Genomic DNA, 25,343 nt, shown 5'->3' on the forward strand with positions numbered 1-25,343 from the left:
GTCCCGCAGCCCATACCCGGAAGCGGCGGAGAAGATGCATCTCTAAAACGGTAAGTACAGCTTCGATTGTAAAAAAAAAACACCCGATTCCCCTTGACAAAACAAGCCTCAATCTAATGTTAAAAAAAAGGTTTTTGGGTGAACCTCCACTTTAAGTGTTTTACCTTTTTTTCTAATACACAGTACACAAACCTACTCAATCCACTCTGAATCTGAGCACACAGATTGCACATATTTGCTACAATGTATAAAAGTGTTATCATCAATCATACTCATCATAAACATTTTTAAACTGAAAAAGGCCCATGTGATAAAGGCGTTTCTGGCACAGCATTTAACGGCATATACTTCACCATTTTAAGATCTATATTGTTTCATTGTTAATGCTTTTCATTTTTTTTTGTGATGACCATACAAATTTAACATTTATAAAACCTGTATCAAATATTGACTAAAGAAAACGGCAAGTGACTTTATTCTATATTATCCACCAAGCAATGAAAACCAAAGTAAAGTGATACTTCATTATAAAACAGAGTGAACTGACAGTCACCCTAAACCTTGTACGTAATCAAATAAAAAATGTCCATAACATTCTTAAGTGCAAAAAAAGAAGCAAGAATAAAAACTACCGAATGATGTGAATATGGATGAAAACTGTTCACATCTCGAGAGAAAGTCACTCTAACACTGATGACGCAGGAGGGTGACTACAGCAGTTGGGTCGTCTAAAATTCTTAAGAATAGATTGAAATACTCTGTGCTGTCTTCTTTTGTGCTTTTTCCCTGATGAGTCTGAACAAATCGATTTACGGTTTTGCTTTAGCTGAGCCCTAATCATTTTCTCATGTTCTCTGATTTGTCTCTGTAAGTGATTCTGTATGGCAATGCCCAAAGCTTCTGGGTCCATAGAAGCTCCATACACCTCCCATGTCATGCCCTGTTCGTCCCAGACTACATCCTTCACGCTTTTAGTTTGCTGCTTTGCTTGGCTTTTTGCTTCTGCGCTTGAACTTGGACTTGATTTTTTTCCGTGTGGTTTAGCTGGTTCAGAGGTAGGTAAAGTGACCAGAATTGGTTCCTTTTTATCTTCTCTAGCTTTCCTTAAACGTGGAGTGAGCTGAACCGCACCCTGGTTATAATCAGAGGCAGGTCTGGTTTGCAAGCTTATACTGCTTGACCTTTTGGCATGCTCACCATCTTCCTGATCCTTCCTAATGAGGACTTCAAGTACTTCTTCCACCTGACCTCCAGTAGCCCCAATACTGCTGTTAACCTCTACTTCAACGTGAAGTGGGGTTGGCCTCTCCTCCTTCTTTGGCTTTTTAATGTCAGTGGTGATGATAGCTTGGGTGGAACCCTGTTCATTTGTTATTTTAAAATGAAAGGGTTTACGATCTGAGCTACCTTCACCTGGAACAGTAAGTGTGTCTGTCTGTTCACTTTCTTGACGAATATTATGAAGCTGGATATTTTCTACTCCACTTAAATGGTGAAGCCTAGCTTTACCACCCATTTCATGGGCTGCTCTGAATTGAGCTTGCTCGCCAAACAAATCTTTTGCTCTATGGCCAGATTTAGGCTGAGTACTGTTATCTATATTGATTTGGTAAACAGGTTTCACATTCATTAGAATTGGGGAAGCATTACCCATTTGCATTTGTGGCATTGGATGACACAACCCTTGTCCGTCCATCTCATTTCTATATAAAACCTGTGAGTTCCTTGCTAGATCAGGATGCTGAAAAGGAGACCGTACCATATCTGCAGGACTTTTAGTGTGCAATTGTAGAGCCTGTGAACCCTTTGCATCTTGTCCCTGAAAACATTTTTTTGGAGCCAAGTGGTTTTGAGAGAGCTGTGAATGCAGTGCAAAGTTTGCACGGTCCATCTGAGGGTTTCCAGGGTTACCTTGATAAATGATACATACTTGTTCCTGTCTTTCCTTTAGTACTGGAGAATTAGCCTTCAAAAATGCAGCTAATATGCTTGGACTAGTGGAAACAGATTTATTCTCTACATTTGCTACAGCTTGTACTTCGGCGTCTTGAGTAGCTAAAATTTCTACCTGTGATGTCATAGTTCCCATTTCCCTAAACTTGCATACTAATTGCAAATCTAGTGCTTCGTGGTCTCCATTTGTGTTCAAATCATCTTCCGAAATGCTAACATGAGAACATTTGTCAGATGAAAGGACAGTTTGGATATTTTCTACCTTTTCTTCATCTTGAACTATATCCGTGGCATATATTTTTTCTTCCTGAGTGTCTGCTGACATTGTTCCTTTACTAGTTACAGTGATATGCCCATTCTTTACCTCATCCAGGTTTACAGTCTCCATGTTTGGTGACATTTCAGTTAGCTGGGTTGTAGTTGTACAGGTCTCTACTGTAAGCTGTGCTTTAACAACGTCTTCTAATACAGTTCTGTTTTTTTGCAGGTTACTCTCCTCTGTTGCTGGTTCATCACTTGTCAAGTGTGTTACATTGGTTGTTGCTACGGATGTGGCTAATAGTACTGTGTTATCATTAGGAGAGGCATTATAGGTAGGATCTTTAATAGTTTTTGTGTCTTGCTCTGATAAATTATCTGCCCCTGAAGGTGGCAAGGGTTCTGATTGGCTACTAGTCCGAAATAAAGGTGAAGTCTTCTTTGCTTCTTCTGGTTCACGTTCACATTTATTTTCATTATCAGAGCTTTTCACGGATGGATTGCAATTTTGATTTGATAAACAAACATTTGATATTTGTGTAGCATTTCCGTTACTACTGGGTGATGCCTCTTTAACCTGGTGAGACGTTGCCAAGGAAGAACTTTCATCTTCAGCAGATGTGGGTGATGTTTTGGCAGATCCCACAGGATCAGGTACAGTCCCCATGGAATCTTCCTTCCTTGGTTACAGTTTCTAGGCAGGATTGTCCCGAGAGGAAAGGTGGCAGGTTTCAAAAGCTGGTGAAGTTCTTAGACCTTTAAGAAAAAGAAAATATGTGTTATTAGGAAAAAAAATTAAATGACCAAAATTAGACTTATAAATCATTGTCACAAAAAGGATGGTCCAGTGGCGGCTAGAGAAGTTTTAGGATGGGGGGCGCCAGACCCGCCCTTCCTTTTTGACATCTCCCACTTTTTATAAGCCACACCCCTTATAGAATCCACCCACTCCATCCCCTGTATTACACTTGCTTCCACCCATAGTGTCAGGAGTATACAGCTCAGCATCACAGGACAGAGTATACAGCCGCAGAATCACAGGACAGAATATATAGCTCAGCCTTAGTTAGGGTGTATATAGCCCAGCATTACAGATAGGTGTATATAGCATTGATAGAAGGCACTAATGGGCACTGATAGGTGGCACTAATGGGTAATGATAAGCTGCATTTATGAGCACTGATAGGAGGGACTAATGTGCACTGATAGGCTGCACTGGCGATAATGGATAGGTGGTATTGATGAACACTGGTAGGCAGAACTCATAGGCTGCACTAATAGGTGGAACTGATGGGCGCTGATAGACAGCATTGATGAGCACTGATAGATGCCGATAGGCAGCCCTCATGAGCACTGATAGATGGCACTGATGGGCAGCATTGAAGAGCACTAATAGGTGGCACTGATAGACACTGTTAGGTGGTGCTGATAGGCAGAATTAATGGGCACTAATAGGCGGCATTAAAGAGCACTGATAGGTAACACTTGTAGGCAGAATTGATGGGCACCGATGAGCACTGATAGGCAGCATTGATGGACACTAATAGGTGGCATTGATGAGCACTAATAGTTGACACTGATGATTGGGGCACTAATTATCAGTGTAAACAATTTACTGACATTCTTTAAGGTTAACAGCAGTCCTTTCCTCACACAGACACAGCGTGGGAGGAAAGGGAGGCAGATAACTGGCAAGTCTGTTTACATGTGATCAGCTGATCACATGGTAAAGGAGCGCTGTGATTGCGCTGGATGCACGTCCTATGGGGCACGCGGCAGGGGGCCCATCATGGTTTCTTGCACCGGGGCCCTGAAGTTTCTAGTTACGCCTCTACAGCCTTATATTTGTATTTTACAATAAGACATCTCCATATATTTTTTTTCAGTTTTGTGCGGGTACGAGTATGCGATTTATCCACCAAATTCTTGTGTTAGTTTCTCTGCAGTGGTGTATATGTCTATGATGCTTTTGCAAGGCAAAAACACGTTTGCTGAACTTGCCAAATGTTTGTGGAACCTAATGCCCTGTACACACGATCTGAGTTTCCGTTGGAATAAACTCCGACGGGTTTTTCTGACGGAATTCGTTCAAGCTGTCTTGCATACACACGGACACACCAAATTCCGACTGTCAAAAACGCGGTGACATACAACACTACGACGAGCCTAGAAAAATTAAGTTCAATGCTTCCGAGCATGCGTCAAATTGTTTCCGAGCATGCATGTTTTTTTTCTCCGTCGGAGTTCCATACAGATGAACGGAATTTCTGATAGAAGTTTTTTCCGCCTGAATTTCCGACGGAAAAAGTCTGATGGGGCATACACAAGGAATATCCGATGAAAAAAATCCGTTTGACCTTTTCCATCGGAAATTCCGATCGCGTGTATGAGTCATAAGATTCAACTTTTCAGCAACCAAAACCTATATTATTAGGTGTGGGTAAAGTTGGTGATGTTAGTATTTTATTAAACTTTATGATGCCAGTTCGAGAAACATGTAGGCTGCTGTAACTGACTTCCTTTGAAAAAACTAGACAACTGGCTTCTGTCCCACTAAATTTTAAGGAGAAACTTACTGTTAGCTGCACAAATCCACCACTACTAGTATGCTTCATGCCCACCCAACTACAAGTCCTTCACAGTTTACACATCAGAGGATTTTTATTCTTCACAGGCTCAGAGAGGATTATTATTAACACTCATGTACACTACAGCCACAGTCGCTTTGGCCCAGGCATACTGTGTTAACTGTAATATGTGTTACTGTGCATGCCTGGGTCATGGTCACGATCCTGCCTGCACACCACCTGTAAGTCACTGCTTACAGCCTGCACTTTTATTATCATATTTTTATTATACAGGATTTATATAGCACCAACTGTTTGTGCAGCGCTTTACAAAATGAAGTCAGACATTACAGTTACAATACAATTTGGTACAAGAGGAATGAGAGGGCCCTGCTCGTTAGGCATGGTTGGGTACTATACTCCAGCAGTCTTCTGCTCACCACCACCACCTGTATACAGATGAAGGCATCTTTCCTGCTGGCCACTGAAGTTGCCAGCAGAAAGATGTTTAACAGAATGTTTGACACTCCTGATTTACATTTGTAAGATACTCTGATACTACAAAGCAGGGCCGATCCGCCCTATAGGCTCACTATGCAAGCCGCTTAGGGCCCCGCAAAGTTGCAGGGGCCCCCCAAATCATTTTCGGCCCCTCACCCCGCTTCCCAACTCGCTGGCTGCATGGGAGAAGAGGTAAGAAGTCAGCACCCCCCGCTTCTCACTTTAATGTAAGATGTCATTTTCGACATTCAGAACACCCCCTCCCCCCGCTTCTCAACTTTAATGTGACATGTCATTTTGCTTAGGGCCCCAGGGAGGTCAGGATCGGCACTGCTACAAACACCATCTGTTATAAGAGTTCCTGGTGCTATAATCAATGTTTATTATGGCCCAGATTCACAAAGGAGATACGACGGTGTATCTCCAGATACGCCGTCGTATCTCTGAGTTGTGCCGTCGTATCTATGCACCTGATTCTTAGAATCAGTTACGCAAAGGTTTCTATTAGATCCGACCGACGTAGGTCTCTTACGCCGTCGCATCGTAACTGCATATTTCCGCTGGCCGCTAGGGGCGTGTACACTGATTTACGCCTAGAAATATGTAAATCATCTAGATACGCGAATTCACGAACATACGCCCGGCCGACGCAGTACAGATACGCCGTTTACGTTAGGCTTTTCCCGGCGTAAAGTTACCCCTGCTATATGGTGGCGTACATGCGGCGTACCAATGTTAAGTATGGACGTCTTTCCCGCGTCAAATTTTGAATATTTTACGCCGTTTGCGTAAGTCGTTCGTGAATGTGGCTGGACGTAATTTACGTTCACGTCAAAACCAATATGTCCTTGCGGCGTATTTGGAGCAATGCACACTGGGATATGTCCACGGACGGCGCATGCGCCGTTCGTGAAAAACGTCAATCACGTCGGGTCATGGTTATTTTACATAAAACACGCCCCCCTGTTCCATATTTAAATTAGGCGGGCTTACGCCGGCCGATTTACGCTACGCCGCCGCAACTTACGGAGCAAGTGCTTTGAGAATACTGCACTTGCCCGTCTAAGTTGCGGAGGCGTAACGTAAATCGGATACGTTACGCCCGCCTATAGATACGCCGCTGTACGAGAATCTGGCCCTATATCTATTGTAGAGACCTCTTGAGTTACAAAAGCTATCTGTTACAAGGAGTTCTACTGATACTATGAACACCATCTACACTAAGGACATCTGGCACCACTAGCATAATTGGTTACAAAGGCCTCAGATGCTAGAAGCATGGCATTTATTATATGGACCACAGATACAACAGGCACTTCCATATTCCTGTGTCACTCACCAAACAATAGAAATAGTTGGTCTTCAGCAGAGAAAATGGTAGAATTCTTACGGACTATCAAGCTGCCATTTCTAGCCAAAATTCCTTTTTTCCCCCGAATAGAGTGGGGAACAGTTAGAACCTTTGTGTCCTTCCTGCTAGGAAGATTTCCCCTATGCCCCGTACACACGATCGGAATTTCCGATGGACTTTTTCCATCGGATTTTCCGATCGTGTGTAGCCCCATCGGAGCTTTTTCATTGGAAATTCCAATGAATTCCATCAGACTTTAGATATAGAACAAGTTTTATATTTTTCCGATGGAATTCCGATGTGATTTGGCCAGGCAAAAGCCTGATCGTGTGTATGCGGCATTAGACTTCTTTCCTATTGAAAGTTTTGTCACTGGCAGAAAGTGAAGTGAATCTTCAGCAATAAAAATTAAAAGATAACAGAGGTTCTAAGAAGTTGTTCTTCAACCTACCGGTACTCTACTAATTTTCATTAACACCGAGTCACTTTTAGGATCTTTGTCAACAAGCTTTGATGGGCAAATGCAACCTACTTTTGACATACTTTTGATATCAGTTTTAAACACGGACACAGTTTAGGATCATTCAAAATTAATTGACCGGTGCATTAGACCTGGTCTAGCTGCTTTTTCAATCCCATAGACTTGTATACTACATATACGCCATATACTTTGAAGTAAACATGTAGGTTGCTAAGACTATTAAGATATGTGTATATTTTGTACCATCTGGCTATACAGTGTGCTATAGGGATAAATAACTGTGAGGTGGAAGGGGATGAGTATGCATTACAATAGAGATCCAGATGGTCATTATGTGGAATTAGGGATGCTTCTGATTAGGAATTAAGCCAATACTTGACTCAAATCATCATCAACATTATTACAGTTTAACTCATCTTTTGAGGTTTCAGTTAAAATGTCCTTCTCACTCACTAAAATCCCACCTTGGCCTTTATCACACTTTTTTAATAAGTATTAAGTATAAGAAAAAACAAAGAAAACTACTTTTGGTGTGTTAATACATGACTGGAGAAGCACACCCAAATGAATATATTATGAATATAATCTTAAATTAACGGTAGAATTATTTTTAATAGAAATAACCAATAAAATGTCACTTATCAAATATTTTTTTCCCGAAATAAACGTACAGTTAGTTTTAGTTAAAGCTTAACTAACTCCCAGGGTGGATAACAATAAATAATTAAAAAAAATAAAAATAAAATGTTTTTTTTTTTATTTAAATCAGAATTTTTTTAATTTAAATTAGATTGTTATCAAATTTATATTAACAAAATGCTTTTGGAGTAAAAATCTATCTAAAGATAGTTTTTTTATTTAAGATACATTATTAATTTAGTGTATTCATCATGAAATGGAGCTTAGTAATGTAGCTGTATATTCTGCAATATTTACATTTTGTTAAACTCATTCAATGAATCCAAGCTCCGCAAGCTGAGATAACATGCACTGCATTGATGCATTCACACAATTTCACAGTAACCATGAGATAAAAGAGTTCAGGGATATCCCTTTATCCCACTGATTTGCAAATCTATATACACTACAAACTGAATTTTTTAATCGGTTCTGATATCGCTGTTTTATTAACCTGACAGCTTACTATTCTAAATAGGAAACCTTCATTTTGTTTGCAAATATTAAAGTTACCAACTACCAACAAGAATGAGTCCTTACACTTAAAGAGCACCTGTCATAACAGATCCATCATGGCAGCGCCTGTTGCCACCATGTCCCTCACCTTGCTGGGTCAGAGGGACAGAGATGACAGTTGCTCTTTAAAAATTATGATTTAATCAAGCCTTTTTACTAGTGATTTAAATCATGATTTAAATTGACTTGATTTAAATCAAATCCACCCTGCAAACTTCAGACATTTTGTTCAGTATTGGATAACTTAGAAAATATTTAAAACATGTTCTCTTATTTCCTATCCCTGTAATGCCTTTACAAGAAATGAGGCAGCTTTTTTTCTCTTGGATGGTATGCTAAAGCACAGTGTATTACAAACTGCTGTCTACATGGGATTTATCCAATGGTAGTTGCATGCCATTCCTAGGGGAAACTTCACAATGGTGACAATTGTAGACCATGTGTGCACACTGTAAATCAGCATGGCCTCCTACATTCTTAACTAGCCTTTGCTAGCCACGTTCGCTGTACCATTATTAGTATGGCCGCCGTTCCCGCCGCGAGGTTCGAATTTTTTACGTCGTTTGCGTAAGTCGTCCGCGAATCGGGAGTTACGTCGTTTACGTCCACGTCGAAATCAATAGGCCCGTACAGCGTACTTAGCCGCAATGCGCACTGGGAAATGTAGGCACCCGGCGCATGCGCAGTAGCAAAAAACTTCAAAAAACGTGAGGTCAAGCCTCATTACCATACAATACCATACCATACCCTCCAACCAATTTGAATTAGGCGCCCTTACGCCCGCCGCGATTACACTACACCGCCCTAAGTAAGGAGGTAAGTGGCTTTAGAATCATGTACTTGCCTCTCTTACTTAAGGCGGCATAGTGTAAACACGCTAGGCTACGCCGTCTTAAAATTGCACGGCCGTACCTGAATCTACCCATTTGTTTCCAGGCAATTTGCCCCTAATCTTTAAGACCTCATGCACACAGACGTATAGAGACTGCAACATTTTCTAGTGTAAAATCCTTGGCACGTCCCCCCACCCAGGGTGCTGAAGGTACTGCGTAGAGCCACTCAAAAAAATGAATGGTTGTATGTAGACGTACATGTACAAAAAAAAACAATTGCTGTTGATGTGTGTACAGCATACAGTATTTTCCCAAAGAAGTGTATTGGCGTTTACGACCATTCACTTGTGTGGGGGCTGTACGTGGCACTTGCGACTCCTCGGGTATGGAAAAGAGCCAGGGATTTTGCGCTAGATGTGTGCATGAAGCCTTAAAAGCTCAACTCCATCCTATACTGTTTTGTTTTGGATAGACTTGGGAAAAGTAAACATATCTGTCAATTTTATTTTGCTGTCACTGACCCTGTTGGGTAGATGTCTTCTAATTTCCTGTCAATATGACAGCCTGTGGCAACAGGACAAGAAATGAGGGGATAGGTTGTCAGTGGTACAGGAAGACGCAGAAATTAATAATCATTTAAGTTGTAAAGGTTGTAACCCTTGTTACATTTTTAAATTCCCAGTTGTAATCCAAAATCTGCACCCATAAATGATGTCAGTGCAGCATTGCCCCTGTTGGATATCTGTGTATTGTTATGTAGTTGATCCCCATAAGAGGCTGCTTGAGTTCAGAGTGGGACAATTGGATCATACGAATCTTCCAGGATACCTTACTTCAGAATTATAATGCATGGGCCTCACTAGTGCTGGCCATTGGGGGAACTTGTCTCAGGTGCCCTACTCAGTGCCATGTGGTCAATGACACCCCACACTTTATTGCTAAGTCCCTGCACAGCCAGCCAATGATCATTTTACCCTCCACTATTCAGGGACTTCCACATTGCATCCAAGTAGTTTGCTCACCATCAGATTTCAGATCACAGGGACAGTGCAGTTGAGGGAACTCCTAGGCTTCTCCTTGACTTTGACATATCATAAAACCCAGCCAGGGAGTAGCTTCTCTCACTCCACATGGGCATGGCTCTGCATGAGGTCTGGTGAGTGCTTCTGGGAATTCTGGAGAGATGGGATTCTGTGTGCTAGGGGATGATTTATGTTTTGGGGAGTAGGGATTTCGGTGATGGGTATTGGAGACTTCTGTGCTGGACAGTAGAAAATTTGTTGCTATGGGTAGAGGTTTTTATAGACTGGGGTAGCGGATTTTCTTGGGGGATGGGACAAGGAAGAAGTCAGCGGGTACTGCGGATGTCTGAATTTATAGACGAGGACAAGTAGGGGTAGGAATTTGCTTGGGAGGAGGAAGATTCTGTTGTTTTCTGCGGATATCTCTCCCCAGAAGTGGGTGCAAATACCTGTATTATACAGGTATCTGCACCCCCCTGAAAGGTGCCAATTGTGGCACCGGAGGGGGGAGGAATCCAATGAGTGGAAGTTCCACTTTAGGGTGGAACTCCGCTTTAAGAAGGGAGGAGATGAGGGAAGGGAAGGAGGGAGGGAGATACACACTCCTGACCCCTGTACTCTGTTTATTTCATACTCCTGACCCCTGCATGGTACATTACAAACTCATGACCCCTGGACCCGGTACACTGGGCTGTACATTGCATGCTACTAACTCCAGGACTCTGTACAAGAGGCTGTACATTACATGCTAATGACCCCTGCACTCTATATGCTAAACTATTTATAAAATGACTCTGGCACATGTGTGAGCAAGCTTAGGTTTTATTTAAGACCTATAAATTTGGGCAACCTGCTCCCGCTGTGATTGGACACAGAGGGGAAGATGGAGATCTTGTGTTTCTGTCAAGCAAGAACACGGAGCTCTGTCTTCCCCCAGTCAAAACACCCCCCTCCACAGTTAGCAAGCACTCCCAGGAAACACATTTAACCCTTTGATCGCCCTTGATGTACTGTTTTAAACCCCTAAGGCCGCGTACACACGGTCGGTCAAAACCGATGGAAACGGACTGAAGGACCGGTGTGTGGGCCCCATCGGTCAGTTATCCTTCGGTCAAAAATTTTGGAACTTGCTTTAAAATTGAACCGATGGACGCCTAACCGATACGTCAAAACCGACGGTTAGTATGCAAAAGCATCGGTTAAAAACCTGTGCATGCTCAGAATCAAGTCGACGCATGCTTGGAAGCATTGAACGTCATTTTTCTCAGCACGTTGTTGTGTTTTACGTCACCGCGTTGCACTTGATCGTTTTTTTAACTGATGGTGTGTAGGCACATCAGACCATCAGTCAGCTTCATCGGTTAACCGATGAGAACGGTCCTTCGGACCGTTGTCATCGGATGGACCGACCGTGTGTACGCGGCCTAAGGTGTGGAAAGGCCTGATGCACACCAGCAACCCTCTTAAACAGATACTTGGTTCCAGGTTTGTAACTATAGATCATGAGTTCCCCCATAAGTAAAATTATAATGGGGTCCTCCTGTGGATAGACATTGTCAGGCGAAAGCAGCAGTGCAAGGAATAACATTTTAACATTAGTAGTAGCAATAATAACATTCAAGATATTTCATATAATTACATAATCGTTAGTGTTCCAGCACAACAATTACTCTAATACCCTAATGCCGCGTACACACGGTCGTTTTATGCAATGTAAAAAAACGACGTTTTTAAAAACGTCAATTTAATTGATTGTGTGTGGGAGAAAACGTCGTTTTATGTCTTCTGAAAAACGACCAAAAAAAATTCAAGCATGCTTCAATTTTATGTGTCGTTTTTCAAAACGACGTTTCAAACGACGTTTTTGAACCCGCGCATGCCCAGAAGCTAGTTATGAAGCGAGCTTCAATGGAAAAAACGTGGTGAACGTAACCTCGCTTTGCTAGAGGATTGTGAAAAACGATGGTGTGTAGGCAACGTCGTTTTTGAAAATTGAAGTTTCAAAAACGTCGTTTTTTACTTCACAGAAAACGTCGTTTTTTTACATCGCATAAAACGACCGTGTGTACGCGGCATAAGACACTTATTTAAACTCTGGAATTTTTGCAGAACTACAAATCTCAACTGTCTTTTTAGGGTTTAGCTAAGAAGATATTCTTAGAATTTTCTAACAGCCATTGAAAGACTACATTAGGCATACAGAATTAAAACAGAAGTATGGCCAAAGCTCTTTTGACCCTACTTCTCCTGTAGGTCACAAGTGTGCACTTCGTTCTGCACTACTGTGACCCAGGTTTAGCCAACAACAGGCTAAAGTCCGCTGTCGGCTGATATCACTAAGCTGAGGGCAATAAATATACACTGCTAATACAGCTAAACAAATTCCTCTAAATACAAATGTTATATACCCTATGTATGTGAGCAGTGGCGTTGCTAGGGGGGTGCGGGGGGTGCGGGCCGCACCGGGTGACACCCACTAGAGGGGTGACACCATCCCGATTTAAAAAAAAAAAAAATTTTTTTTTTTTTTTAGCTGACATGACCAGAGGTGCAGGTGGCTGTGTAATGTAAAAGGGGTGCAGTGATGCAGGGTGTTGTGTAATGTAAAAGGGTCCAGAGGTGCAGGGGGCTATGAGATGTAAAGGGGGCCAGTGATGCAGGGTGCTGTGTAATGTAAAGGGGTCCAGTGATGCAGGGTGCTGTGTAATGTAAAGGGGTCCAGAGGTGCAGGGTGCTGTGTAATGTAAAGGGGTGCAGAGGGCTGTGTAGTGTAAAAGGGTCCAGAGGTGCAGGGGGCTATGTGATGTAAAGGGGTGCAGAGGTGCAGGCGGCTGTGTAATGTAAAAGGGGTGCAGTGATGCAGGGTGCTGTGTAATGTAAAGGGGTCCAGTGATGCAGGGTGCTGTGTAATGTAAAAGGGGTGCAGTGATGCAGGGGGCTGTGTAATGTAAAGGGGTCCAGAGGTGCAGGGTGCTGTGTAATGTAAAGGGGTCCAGAGGTGCAGGGGGCTATGTGATGTAAAGGGGTCCAGTGGTGCAGGGGGCTGTGTAATGTAAAGGGGTCCAGTGATGCAGGGTGCTGTGTAATGTAAAAGGGGTGCAGTGATGCAGGGGGCTGTGTAATGTAAAGGGGTCCAGAGGTGCAGTTGTGGAGAGGGGTACACAGTAGTAACAAAAAGATATTGAAGGATGCAGAGGTATGCAGGGGGCACAGTGGGGTGTTTTTACATTTTAACGTGGGGGGGGGTGCCAGATATTGGATCCGGCCCGGCTGCCAAATGCTCTAGGTACGGCCCTGGCCTATAGGCTCCTGAGATGTGAATTCGGGTTCTGGAGAAAGAGAGGTGGGAGGAGGGGGACAAAGAAAAATGGAGAGAAAGAAGAAGGGATAGAATGAACAAGAAAGATGGATAGGGAGAGAGAGAAAAGGGGAAGAAAGGAGAACAGAGAGCAAACAGTAGGGTAAAAAATATTTGAAAATTTTTATTGGGGGGGGGGGGGGGGGGTGACACCATATTTTACCGCACCAGGTGACACCAACCCTAGTGACGCCACTGTATGTGTGTACAACAACAATTATTCTTCATATTCGCATCGTACACATTCCTGGATGAGCTCTTGAATTTGGGTGCTGTAGCAACAACCAGCTGGATACTGATACAAGTCACAATGAGAATATTTGCCAGCACACCATGGAACAACATAAATAACGTCCAAATGGATGATTTATTGCATGATCACAGCACAAAGAGAGTACAACGTTTCGGAGCCACGCAGGACCCCTTCGTGAAGAAGGAGTCCTGCGTGGCTCCGAAACGTTGCACTCTCCTTGTGTTGTGATCATGCAATAAATCATCCGTTTGGACGTTATTTATGTCATTCCATGGTGTGCCGGCAAATATTCTCATTACTTTAACAATTAGACGCCTATGTGAAGCCAAGCTATCGACAAGAAGCCTCCTACAAAGTCCTATTATTGAAAAAAACTACATGTGCTAAAAAGATTACAATTTGCCAAAGAACGCATTGACTGGCCTATAGAGAAATGGCGCAACATTTTGTGGACCGATGAAAGCCAGTTTGTCAGACGACCCCCAAACACTGAATTCAAGCCACAGTACACTGTGAAGACAGTGAAGCATGGTGACTCACGCATAATGATATGGGGATGTTACTCATACTATGGTGTTGGGTCTATTTATCGCATACCAGGGATCATGGATCAGTTTGAATACATCAAAATACTTAGAGAGTTCATGTTGCCTTATGCTAAAGAGGAAGTGCCCTTGAAATTGGTGTTTCAACAAGACAATGACCCCTACTTTGGAGCTATATCAGCTTCAACTCTTCTGGGAAGGCTGTCCACAAGGTTTAGGAGTGTGTCTATGGGAATGTTTGACCATTCTTCCAGAAGTGCATTTGTGAGGTCAGGCACTGATGTTGGAGAAGGCTTGGCTCTCAGTCTCCGCTCTAATTCATCCCAAAGGTGTTCTATCAGGTTGAGGTCAGGATTCTGTGTAGGCCAGTCAAGTTCTTCCAACCACAAACTCGCTCATCCATGTCTTTATGGACCTTGTTTTGTGCACTAGTGCGCAGTCATGTTGGAAAAGGAAGGGGATTATAGTGTAGGGTTGTTTTTTAGGGGTTGGACTTGGCCCCTTAGTTCCAGTCTTAAGGCGTCAGCATACCAAGACATTAGGACAATTTCATGCTCCCAACTTTGTGGGAACAATTTGGGGATGGCCCTTTTCTGTTCCATCATGACTGCGCAATTGTTTTCTGTGTGTCCCCTTCACACTGCAATGCAGAGCACCTTACAGAACCATGGCACTGTACAGCAGTATGTCATGATTGAAGTGTACTTTTGTACAATTCAGATAAAGTTTGTACAAAAATATAAAAAGTAAATAATGCACCACACTGCCCCCTACCGCAGTTGGGAACGGACATCGAACGGAGAAATAAAGTGCTCCTACAGCTGTCTGTTCTAGTGTGAATTCACCCTAAAACCCCTTCATAGTTGCCATAGCAGATGGTCAAACCCAAGAGGTTAGGTTCAGGATTGCCATTACCCAAATCCCATTCGACTTACACTTGTGCGATCACAGACTTTGCATGTGTTCGCGCCAGATTGTATGGCTGAATTTGCATTGCATTCACACCAAAATAGGGCAGGACCCTTTTTTTGGTCCGCCCTGGTATCGGATTGCATTGGTGTTCATACCTATGCGATCCAATTCTTGCACCATTTGACACTGCGATTTGCAAAACAATCTGGGGGTATCATTAACTTTGTATTGACACCCACAGAGGTTTGCTTAGGGCAGTGTGAAATGCCTGTGTAAAAAATGCAATGCGGAAACCCACATAGGAATCGTGCTGGTTCCCGCATCGCATATGTGTGAACCTATCCTCAGTGCAGGGCAGCCATCAGGAATTATGGGTCCCCTTACACAGCTTCAGGCATGGGCCCCCTGGAGCAGAGAACGGGGGGGGGGGGGGGGTGCTGCCGCCTGAAATTGAGAAGTGGGGGGGGCCCTTTATTTACAAAAAAAAAGAAGAAATAAAGAAAAAGAAAAAAAAAAGGGGGTAGCCATCCGGGGCCCTGGGGACCTCTGGGCCCTTTAACCACTTAACCACCAGCCGCCGTCATATAACGGCGGCAAGGTGGTTGCTTAACTGGGGGTCGCCGTTATTTAACGGCGCCCACCAGAAGCAGTAATGCGCGCCGCCTCGGGCGCGCACACTGAAAATTCTGTGCGCGCCGGGTCTATGAGACCCGGCGCTACACAGATCTCGGTAACTGACCGACAACCGCGGTCTTTTACCATGTGATCGCGCCGTCCAATGACGGCGCGATCACAGGTAAACAAACCGGCGTCATTTGATGACGCCGGTTCCTCCCTCCTCTCGCTGTACCGATCGGTACAGTGTGAGAGGAGAGCGCGGATGGCAGCAGCAGTGTGGGATGGATCTGTGACTATTGCAGTCACAGATCCATCCATCCCTGCTCAGCCATCCCTGCATTAACCCCTGCAATACTCTGCCTTCCCTGTGCAATACTCTGCATTAACCCCCTGCAATACTCTTCCTTCCCTGTGCAATACTCTGCATTAACCCCCTGAGATACTCTTCCTTCCCTGTGCAATACTCTGCATTAACCCCCTGCAATACTCTTCCTTCCCTGTGCAATACTCTGCATTAACCCCTGCAATACTCTGCCTTCCCTGTGCAATACTCTGCATTAACCCCCTGCAATACTCTTCCTTCCCTGTGCAATACTCTGCATTAACCCCCTGAGATACTCTTCCTTCCCTGTGCAATACTCTGCATTAACCCCCTGCAATACTCTTCCTTCCCTGTGCAATACTCTGCATTAATCCCTGCAATACTCTGCCTTCCCTGCGCAATACTCTGCAATGCTCTGCCTTCCCTGCGCAATTACTCTGCAATACCCCCTGCGCAATAATCTGCAATACCCCCCGCGCAATACTCTGCAATACCCCCCGTGCAATACTCTGCAAAACCCCCGCGCAATACTCTGCAAAACCCCCGCGCAATACTCTGCAAAACCCCCGCGCAATACTCTGCAAAACCCCCACGCAATACTCTGCAAAACTCCCGCGCAATACTCTGCAATACCCCCGCGCAATACTCTGCAATACCCCCGCGCAATACTCTGCAATACCCCCGCGCAATACTCTGCAATACCCCCCACACAATACTCTGCAATACCCCCGCACCATACTCTGCAATACCCCCGCACCAATACTTTGCAATACCCCCCGCACAATACTCTGCAATACCTCCCGCACAATACTCTGCAATACCCCCGCACAATACTCTGCAATACCCCCCGCACAATACTCTGCAATACCCCCCACACAATACTCTGCAATACCCCCCACACAATACTCTGCAATACCCCCCACACAATACTCTGCAATACCCCCGCACCATACTCTGCAATACCCCCGCACCAATACTTTGCAATACCCCGGCCAATACTTTGCAATACCCCGGCCAATACTTTGCAATACCCCGGCCAATACTTTGCAATACCCCCCGCACCATACTCTGCAATACCCCCGCACCATACTCTGCAATACCCCCGCACCAATACTTTGCAATACCCCGGCCAATACTTTGCAATACCCCGGCCAATACTTTGCAATACCCCCGCACCAATACTTTGCAATACCCCAACACCAATACTCTGCAATACCCCAACACCAATACTTTGCAATACCCCGGCCAATACTCTGCAATACCCAGAAAAAAATGTGTTTTAACCACTTCCCGCCCACGTCATATGAGGTCCTTGACTTTGTGCAGGGATATCTAAATGATGCCTGCAGCTACAGGCATCATTCAGATATCATTTTTTTCAGCCAGCGATTCCCTACACCATAAGAACGATCATGGCGGCTGTTCCGCCTCTTGATCGTTCTTACGGGAGGCAAAAGTGGACGTCCCCACTCCCTTCGCCCTCCGGTGCTTCTTCTGACTCACCGCTGCGATCGAAGCCAGGATCGTTTTTTTTTTTTGTTTTTTTTCAGGCTTCCCAGCCTAGAGGTGAGATGTGGGGTCTTATTGACCCCATATCTCACTGTAAAGAGGACCTGTCATGCTATATTCCTATTACAAGGGATGTTTACATTCCTTGTAATTGGAATAAAAGTGATCAAAACATTTATTTTTGGGGAAAAACGTGTCAAACTAAAATAAATAAAGTAAAATGAACAATAAAAATAAAAAATAAATATTTAAAGCGCCCCTGTTCCCGCGTGCTCGTATACAGAAGCGAATGTGTACGTAAGTCCCGCCCACATATGAAAACGGTGTTCAAACCACACATGTGGGGTATCGATGCGAACGTTAGAGCGAGAGCAATCATTTTGGCCCTAGACCTCCTCTGTAACTAAAAACATGTAACCAGTAAAAACATTTAAAACGTCGCCTATGGGGATTTTTAAATAGCGAAGTTTGGCGCCATTCCACAAGCGTGTGCAATATTGAAGGGTGACATGTTGGGTATCTATTTACTCGGCGTAACTTCATCTTTCATATTATGCAAAAACATTGGGCTAACTTTAATGTTTTTTTTTTTAAAAAGCACAAAACTGTTTTATTTCCCAAAAAAATGCGTTCGAAAAATTGCTGTGCAAATACCATGCGCGATAAAAAGTTGCAACGACCGCCATTGTATTCTCTAGGGTCTTTGCTAAAAAAGCATATATAATGTTTGGGGTTCTATGTAATTTTCTAGCAAATAAATGATGATTTTTACATGTAGGAGAGAAATGTCAGAACTGGTCTGGGTGCTCCAGAACGCCTGATGGTGCTCCCTGCATGTTGGGCCTCTGTATGTGGTCACGCTGTGTAAAAGTCTCACACATGTGGTATCGCCATACTCGGGAGGAATAGCAGAATGTGTTTTGGGGTGTATTTTGTGGTATGAATATGCTGTGTGCGAGAAATAACCTGCTAATATAAAACTTTTGTGGAAAAAAAATAAAAATAAAAAAAAACTTGATTTTGCAAAGAATTGTGGGAAAAAATTACAACTTCAAAAAACTCACCATGCCTCTTTCTAAATACCTTGGAATGTCTTCTTTCCAAAAAGGGGTCATTTAGGGGGTATTTGTACTTTTCTGGCATGTTAGGGTCTCAGGAAATGAGAAAGGCCGTCAGTACTTCAGATGTGATCAAATTGATACATTTTCAGTAATTGGTACCATAGCTTGTAGACCCTATAACTTTCACCCAGACTAAATAATAACCCAATTTTTTTTTTTTAACCAAAGATATGTAGCAGTATACATTTTAGGCCAAATTTATGAAGAAAAATTCATTTTTTGCAAAATGTTATAATAGAAATGAAAAAAAATTCATTTTTTTACAAAATTTTCGTTCTTTTTTCATTATTAGCGGAAAAAATAAAAACCGCAGAGGTGATCAAATACCACCAAAAGAAAGCTCTATTTGTGGGAAAAAAAGGACAAAATTTCATTTGGTTACAGTGTTGTATGACTGAGTTATTGTCATTCAAAATGTGAGAGCACCGAAAGCTGAAAATTGGTCTGGTTATTAAGGGTGTTTAAGTGCCCAGTTGTCAAGTGGTTAATAAAAAAATAAATATATATATATATATATATATATATATATATATACAAATTATTATTATTTTTGCCATCCGGGGCCCTGGGCCCTTTAATAATAATAATAATAATAATAAATATATATACATATATATATATATATATATATATATATATATATATATATATATATATATATATATATATACACATACATACATACATACATACATACACACATATATATATATATATATATATATATATATATATATATATATATATATATATATATATATATATACACATATATATATATAAAATAAATAAATAAATATATATATAAAAAAATATATATAAAAAAAGGGGGGTTGTCATCTGGGGCCCTGGGGATCTCCAGGCCCCCCGTACCCCTAAAAAATAAAGAAAAAAAAGGGGAGTTGCCATATTGGGCCCTGTGGGCCTCCGGGACCCTGGGGACCTCTGGACCCCTTACAGGTGTACTGCCTGTACCCCACTGATGGCGGCCCTGCCTCAGTGTGTCAGTCTTTACAGAAAAAAATAATATTACTAGTTTGCATGGATTTACCCTTGAATTCTTCAAATGTCAACTTCTATATACTTAACAGCCCGTACAAAAATATTGCGATAACTTTTCCAGAGGTAGTCTAAGGCCCCATACACACGATAGAATTTATCCGCGAATACGGTCCAGCGGACCGTTTCCGCGGATAAATCCTCTCGAGGATTTCGGCGGATTTTCATGCGATGGAGTGTACACACCATCGCATTGAAATCCGCGCGGAAATCCTCTGGCGATGACGTGTCGCGCCGTCGCCGCGATTATGACGCGGCGACGTGCGCGACGCTGTCATATAAGGAATTCCACGCATGCGTCTAATCATTGCGACGCATGCGGGGGATCCCTTCGGACGGATGGATCCGGTGAGTCTGTACAGACCAGCGGATCCATCCGTTGGGATGTACTCCAGCAGATGGATTTGTTTGGCATGTCAGCAAATATTCGATCTGCTGGAATCCATCCCAGGGGAGATATATCCGCGGAAACAGATCCGCTGGAGTGTACACACCATAGGATCTATCCGCTGAAACCCATTTGCTGGGATTTATCTGCGGATGGATTCTATGGTGTGTACGGGGCCTTAGGCCCCGTACACACGAGAGAATTTATCCGCGGATATGGTCCAGCGGACCGTTTCCACGGATAAATCCTCTCAAAGATTTCAGCAGATTTTAATGCGATGGAGTGTACACACCATCGCATTGAAATCCGCGCGGAAATCCTCTGGCGATGACGTGTCGCGCCGTCGACGCGATTATGACGCGGCGACGGGCGTGACGCTGTCATATAAGGAATTCCACGCATGCGTCAAATCATTACGACACGTGCGGGGAATCCCTTTGGACGGATGGATCCGGTGAGTCTATACAGACGAGCGGATCCATCCGTTGGGATGGATTCCAGCAGATGGATTTGTTGTGCATGTCAGCAAATATCCGATCTGCTGGAATCCATCCCAGAGGAGATTTATCCGCGGAAAAAGATCCGCTGGCGTGTACACACCATAGGATCTATCCGCTGAAACCCATTTGCTGGGATTTATCTGCGGATGGATTCTATGGTGTGTACGGGGCCTAAGTGTTTTAACAAGAAGGTTTAAGAAATCTAAATTCTGCATTTGTCAATTCTGACATTTTAAATAAAGCCAAAATCCATTAAGAATGGTTGAGCTTTAACATGCACACATCATATGCCTAAACCAAGCATATTCACTAGAAAATGTCACATTACTTCAAGTGCACAGAATCATTTGCATGGCTTAATCAAAAAATACCATGGTCTATGATCCTGTTTATTCTAATACAACATCAAATGAGCTGTGCTGCTTTATTGTAAAGTTAAAAGTCTCATCACGTTGGGATTTAAAGCGGTTGTAAACCGCATATATAATTTTTTTTTTTTTTTTTACCTGCAAGGCAAAATGCATAATCAGCTAGTATGCACCGCATAATAGCTGATTATGAAATACTTACCTAAAAACGAGGTGAACAACACTTACCTGGTTCACGCCGAGCGAGATGTCATCTTGCTCCGGCGTGTCTTCCGGGTATCGCCGCTCCAGCGCTGTGATTGGCTGGAGCGGCGCCGCTCCAGCGCTGTGATTGGCTGGAGCGGCGATGACGTCACTCCCGCGCATGCGCGCGGGAGATTTAAAAATCGGCAAGGTCCGGCGGCTGCCGGATCTTCCGCCGTGGATCCCCCCTGCGCATGCGCCGCCCGCATTGCGAGGGGAATATCTCCTAAACCGTACAGGTTTAGGAGATATTCTTTTTACCTACAGGTAAGCCTTGTTATAGGCTTACCTGTAGGTAAAAGTGCAAATTTAAGGTTTACAACCGCTTTAAAGAGTACAGTTCAACAGTGCTGGAATGATTGAGATGTGCTGAGCTGAATACCAATGTGCTCATCCCCCACTCTCTGCGTATGATGATGAGCATAAACACTCAGCACAATGGTCAATGTACGTGAATTTACCCTGTGTGTGTCTACCATCATGATGATACTATATTTAGCAATCCATTGCTAAGCGTCTGTTAAAAGCATCCATTTGTAGTATTTAATTGGACCCATCATTAACTTTTTTTACAGCCATAGAGAAAAATACAACTGTATTGGATGATAATATATATATATATATATATATATATATATATATATATATATATATATATATATACGCACACAGTATACACACACTATCTTACCAAAAGTATTGGGACACCTGCCTTTACACACACATGAACATTAATGACATCCCAATCTTAGTCCGTAGGGTTCATTATTGAGTTGGCTCTTAAAGCGGCTGACGTACAATGACAGTGATTCGCCCAGGAAAGTCAACCTGGTCCTTAAGAGGTTAATGACATCCCAGTCTTAGTCTGTATGGTCCGTAGGGTTCAATATTGAGTTGGCTCTTAAAGCGGCTGACGTACAACGACAGTGATTTTCCCAGGAGAGCCAACCTGGTCCTTAAGCGGTTAATGACATCCCAGTCTTAGTCTGTATGGTCCGTAGGGTTCAATATTGAGTTGGTCCCCGCTTTGGAGCTATAACAGCTTCAACTCTTCTGGGAAGGCTGTCCACAAGGTTTAGGAGTGTGTCTATGGGAATGTTTGACCATTCTTCCAGAAGCGCATTTGTGAGGTCAGGCACTGATGTTGAACGAGAAGGCCTGGTTTGCAGTCTTTGCTGTAGTTCATCCCAAAGGAGTTCTATCGGGTTGAGGTTAGGACAATGTGCAGACCAGTCAAGTTCCTTCACCCCAAACATGCTCATCCATGTCTTTATGGACCTTGCTTTGTGCACTGGTGCGCAGTCATGTTGGAACAGGAAGATATCTTGGCATGCTGACACCTTAATGGAGTTCCCCTCAATGAAAATAAGGGGCCAAGACCAACCCCTGAAAAACAACCCCACACCATAGTCCCCCTCCACCAATTGTGTGTATATATATATATATATATATATATATATATATATATACAGCCCTCAAAATTTCCACTCGCCTGCTAGCATTTGGCGAGTGGATTTAAGCTGGGGGCGAGTGATGACAGGGCTGCATGACCAATGTCCCTTCAATCTGTGCCTACACTTAGAGCCCCGATGCGATTGGCGGCCGAAGAGGAAAGGTGCATGCTCGGGAAAAGTAGTCTGAGCCGCGCACAGGCAGAGCAGTACACAGGTGCTCTCCTTACAATTCTCATTAAGCCATGGGACCTAACAGTATGACCTCTCTGCGCCTGCCCCCCTCCCCCCGACCAATGTAGCTAGAGAGCAGGGAGCAGGAGTCAGGTGGAGGATTGCGAAAATTACCACTCCGGGTGTCCCAGGTAGGCAGTGCAGCGCTCACTGAAAGTTGCCCTGACATGAGAGCGGCAGCCTTCCAGTTTGTGCAGTTTTCTTCTCCTTGTTCTCTATGTAAGTGTCCAGCAGTTCAGCCTGAGCACTGCGAGCAGACTGGTCTCAATGTGTGCTGTGCGCTGTCAATGTGCGCTGTGCTATGGTGTCAATGGCTGTGCAGTTGTGTGGATCTCGGCGCTGGATTGTACTCCCTCCCACTGTGCTGCAGCTCCTCTCCTCACTGCCAGCCTGAATAAAAGGGGGAAGTGGGGACATGCAAGCGTGGAGCCGCATACACAGGCTCCTGATGATGAGAAGAATAGGAGAGGGAGAGAGAGGATGGATGGATGGGAGTTGCAGAGGAGACAGCAAGAGAATGGGGAAGAGATCCAGTTCTAGTGCCCTGTCCCTCTGGTCTGCCCCCAGTGCCCTGTCCCTCTGGTCTGTCCCCAGTGCCCTGTCCCATTTTGTTAAAGTTGTTTTTGGTAATATTTAATTGTGTAACTTGATTCTGCATAAAACATTTAACAGTGTCATTCCATGAGATAATCTACGAGGGAGTGTTTAGGGGCGCAATTAGGCGTGGAGCAGTGTATGAATTGGGTGGGGCAACTGGTGGCGAGTAACTCTTGAGGCCTGGCTAGTAGCTCAGGACTTGAAATTTTGAGCCCTGTATATATATATATATATATATATATATATATATATATATATATATATATATATATTTATAGTTGTCCTTATAAGTTTACATTGGCCATTTTTCAGAGAACATGAATGATAACACAGTTTCTTTCGCTCGTCGACTTAATTTGAGCATACGTGGTTTATTGTGCATCGGAATTGCATACAGACAGACGATTGGCATTTCCTCCCAGAACTTTTCGTGTCGGAAAATTTGAGAACCAGCTCTCAAGTTTTTCTTGGCAGAAATTCCAACCGAAAAATTCAGAATGGAGCCTACACACAGTCAGAATTTCCGACCAAAAGCTTACATCAGACTTTTCTTGTCGGAATTTCCGATCGTGTGTACACGGCATGAGGCTTTCCCACTTACTTCACTGTCCCCAGCTAGTGAAGCGTCTGTACTGGTACTTCTTCAGAACTTCATTCCTTCCAAACTTGCCTATGGTAACAGGAGTGGTTGTCCCTCCAGCAACTGCTTCTCCTTTACCCCAAGCAATGATCAGGCTCCCCTTGGGCCGAGCGTCTAACACATGTGGTTCTGCACCAGACTTCAGGCCTAACCTCTGCTGCTCCTCCTTTATGGAACCTTGAATTACTGGATAGGCCTCACATATGCCTAGAAACCAGTAGGACTCCTGGATAGGCTTCAGGCCTAGCAGCCAGGAGCCGTTTGACACACATCCACCTAGGCGGCAGCCCCGGGCGAGAAGAACCCCGATCAACTGACTTCTCCCAAATAAATAGCCTATACCAGCTTGCAAAGTGGGCAAAAGAAACTCCTGCTAATTGGCTGGGACAACTTATTTACTCATCACCCAATTTCACTGTAATCCATTATCCTAATGCCAAAGGCAACAGTGCCACCTATTGACAGAAGAGAGAGAACAAATTCAACTCAGACTTAGGACAGAAATCAGTGGAACCAAGACTACCAAGTAGCCATTTTAGTTACCACCTAGCAAAACTAGATTTATTAGTAGCCCTGTTTAGGATATATACACACACACAGTATACATACCTCCCAACTGTCCCTGATTTCGAGGGACTGTCCCTGATTTGGAGAAATGTCCCTCTGTCCCTCATTCTCCTCATTTGTCCCTCATTTTGGTCTGATCTATATAGATGTATATAAAATGCACTTTTTATCTATCAAAAAGTGTTTCCCAGCCCTAAACTTTCATCTGATTTCTAAATTGCTGCATTTGTAAATTCCAAAAGCCAATATAAAGGAATAGTAGTGGTAAAAAAAGCACTTGTGGGTTTAACCAATCTTATTTTTTGTACAATTCTCCTTTAAGGGGGCGTGGCAAGGGGTGTGTCCTATGCCTGCATACTTTTGCTGATAGGTGTCCCTCATTCCCATCTCAGAAAGTTGGGAGGTATGAGTTTATATAGTATATGTATTATGCTTTCAATAGAACATTTGGCAAACCAATAGCAGAAAAGAGAAGTCCATAGCTTTAGGTGCAGTGAC

At 43.5% G+C, this 25,343-nt stretch overlaps 1 protein-coding gene across 1 annotated transcript in view; it reads right to left on the reverse strand.

Annotated features, from left to right (window-relative positions):
* Positions 1–387: 387 nt before the first annotated feature.
* Positions 388–25,343, reverse strand: part of GPRIN3 (GPRIN family member 3) — a 242,471-nt gene continuing 217,515 nt past the window's right edge. The window contains exon 3 of the mRNA XM_040327852.1: positions 388–2,967. Within this exon, the coding sequence (XP_040183786.1) occupies positions 680–2,878 (2,199 nt within the window). The 5' untranslated portion in view covers positions 2,879–2,967 and the 3' untranslated portion in view covers positions 388–679. The remainder of the gene's footprint in view (positions 2,968–25,343) is intronic.

Source organism: Rana temporaria, chromosome 1 (genome assembly GCF_905171775.1).
Source record: "Rana temporaria chromosome 1, aRanTem1.1, whole genome shotgun sequence".
Classification (NCBI taxonomy): domain Eukaryota; kingdom Metazoa; phylum Chordata; class Amphibia; order Anura; family Ranidae; genus Rana; species Rana temporaria.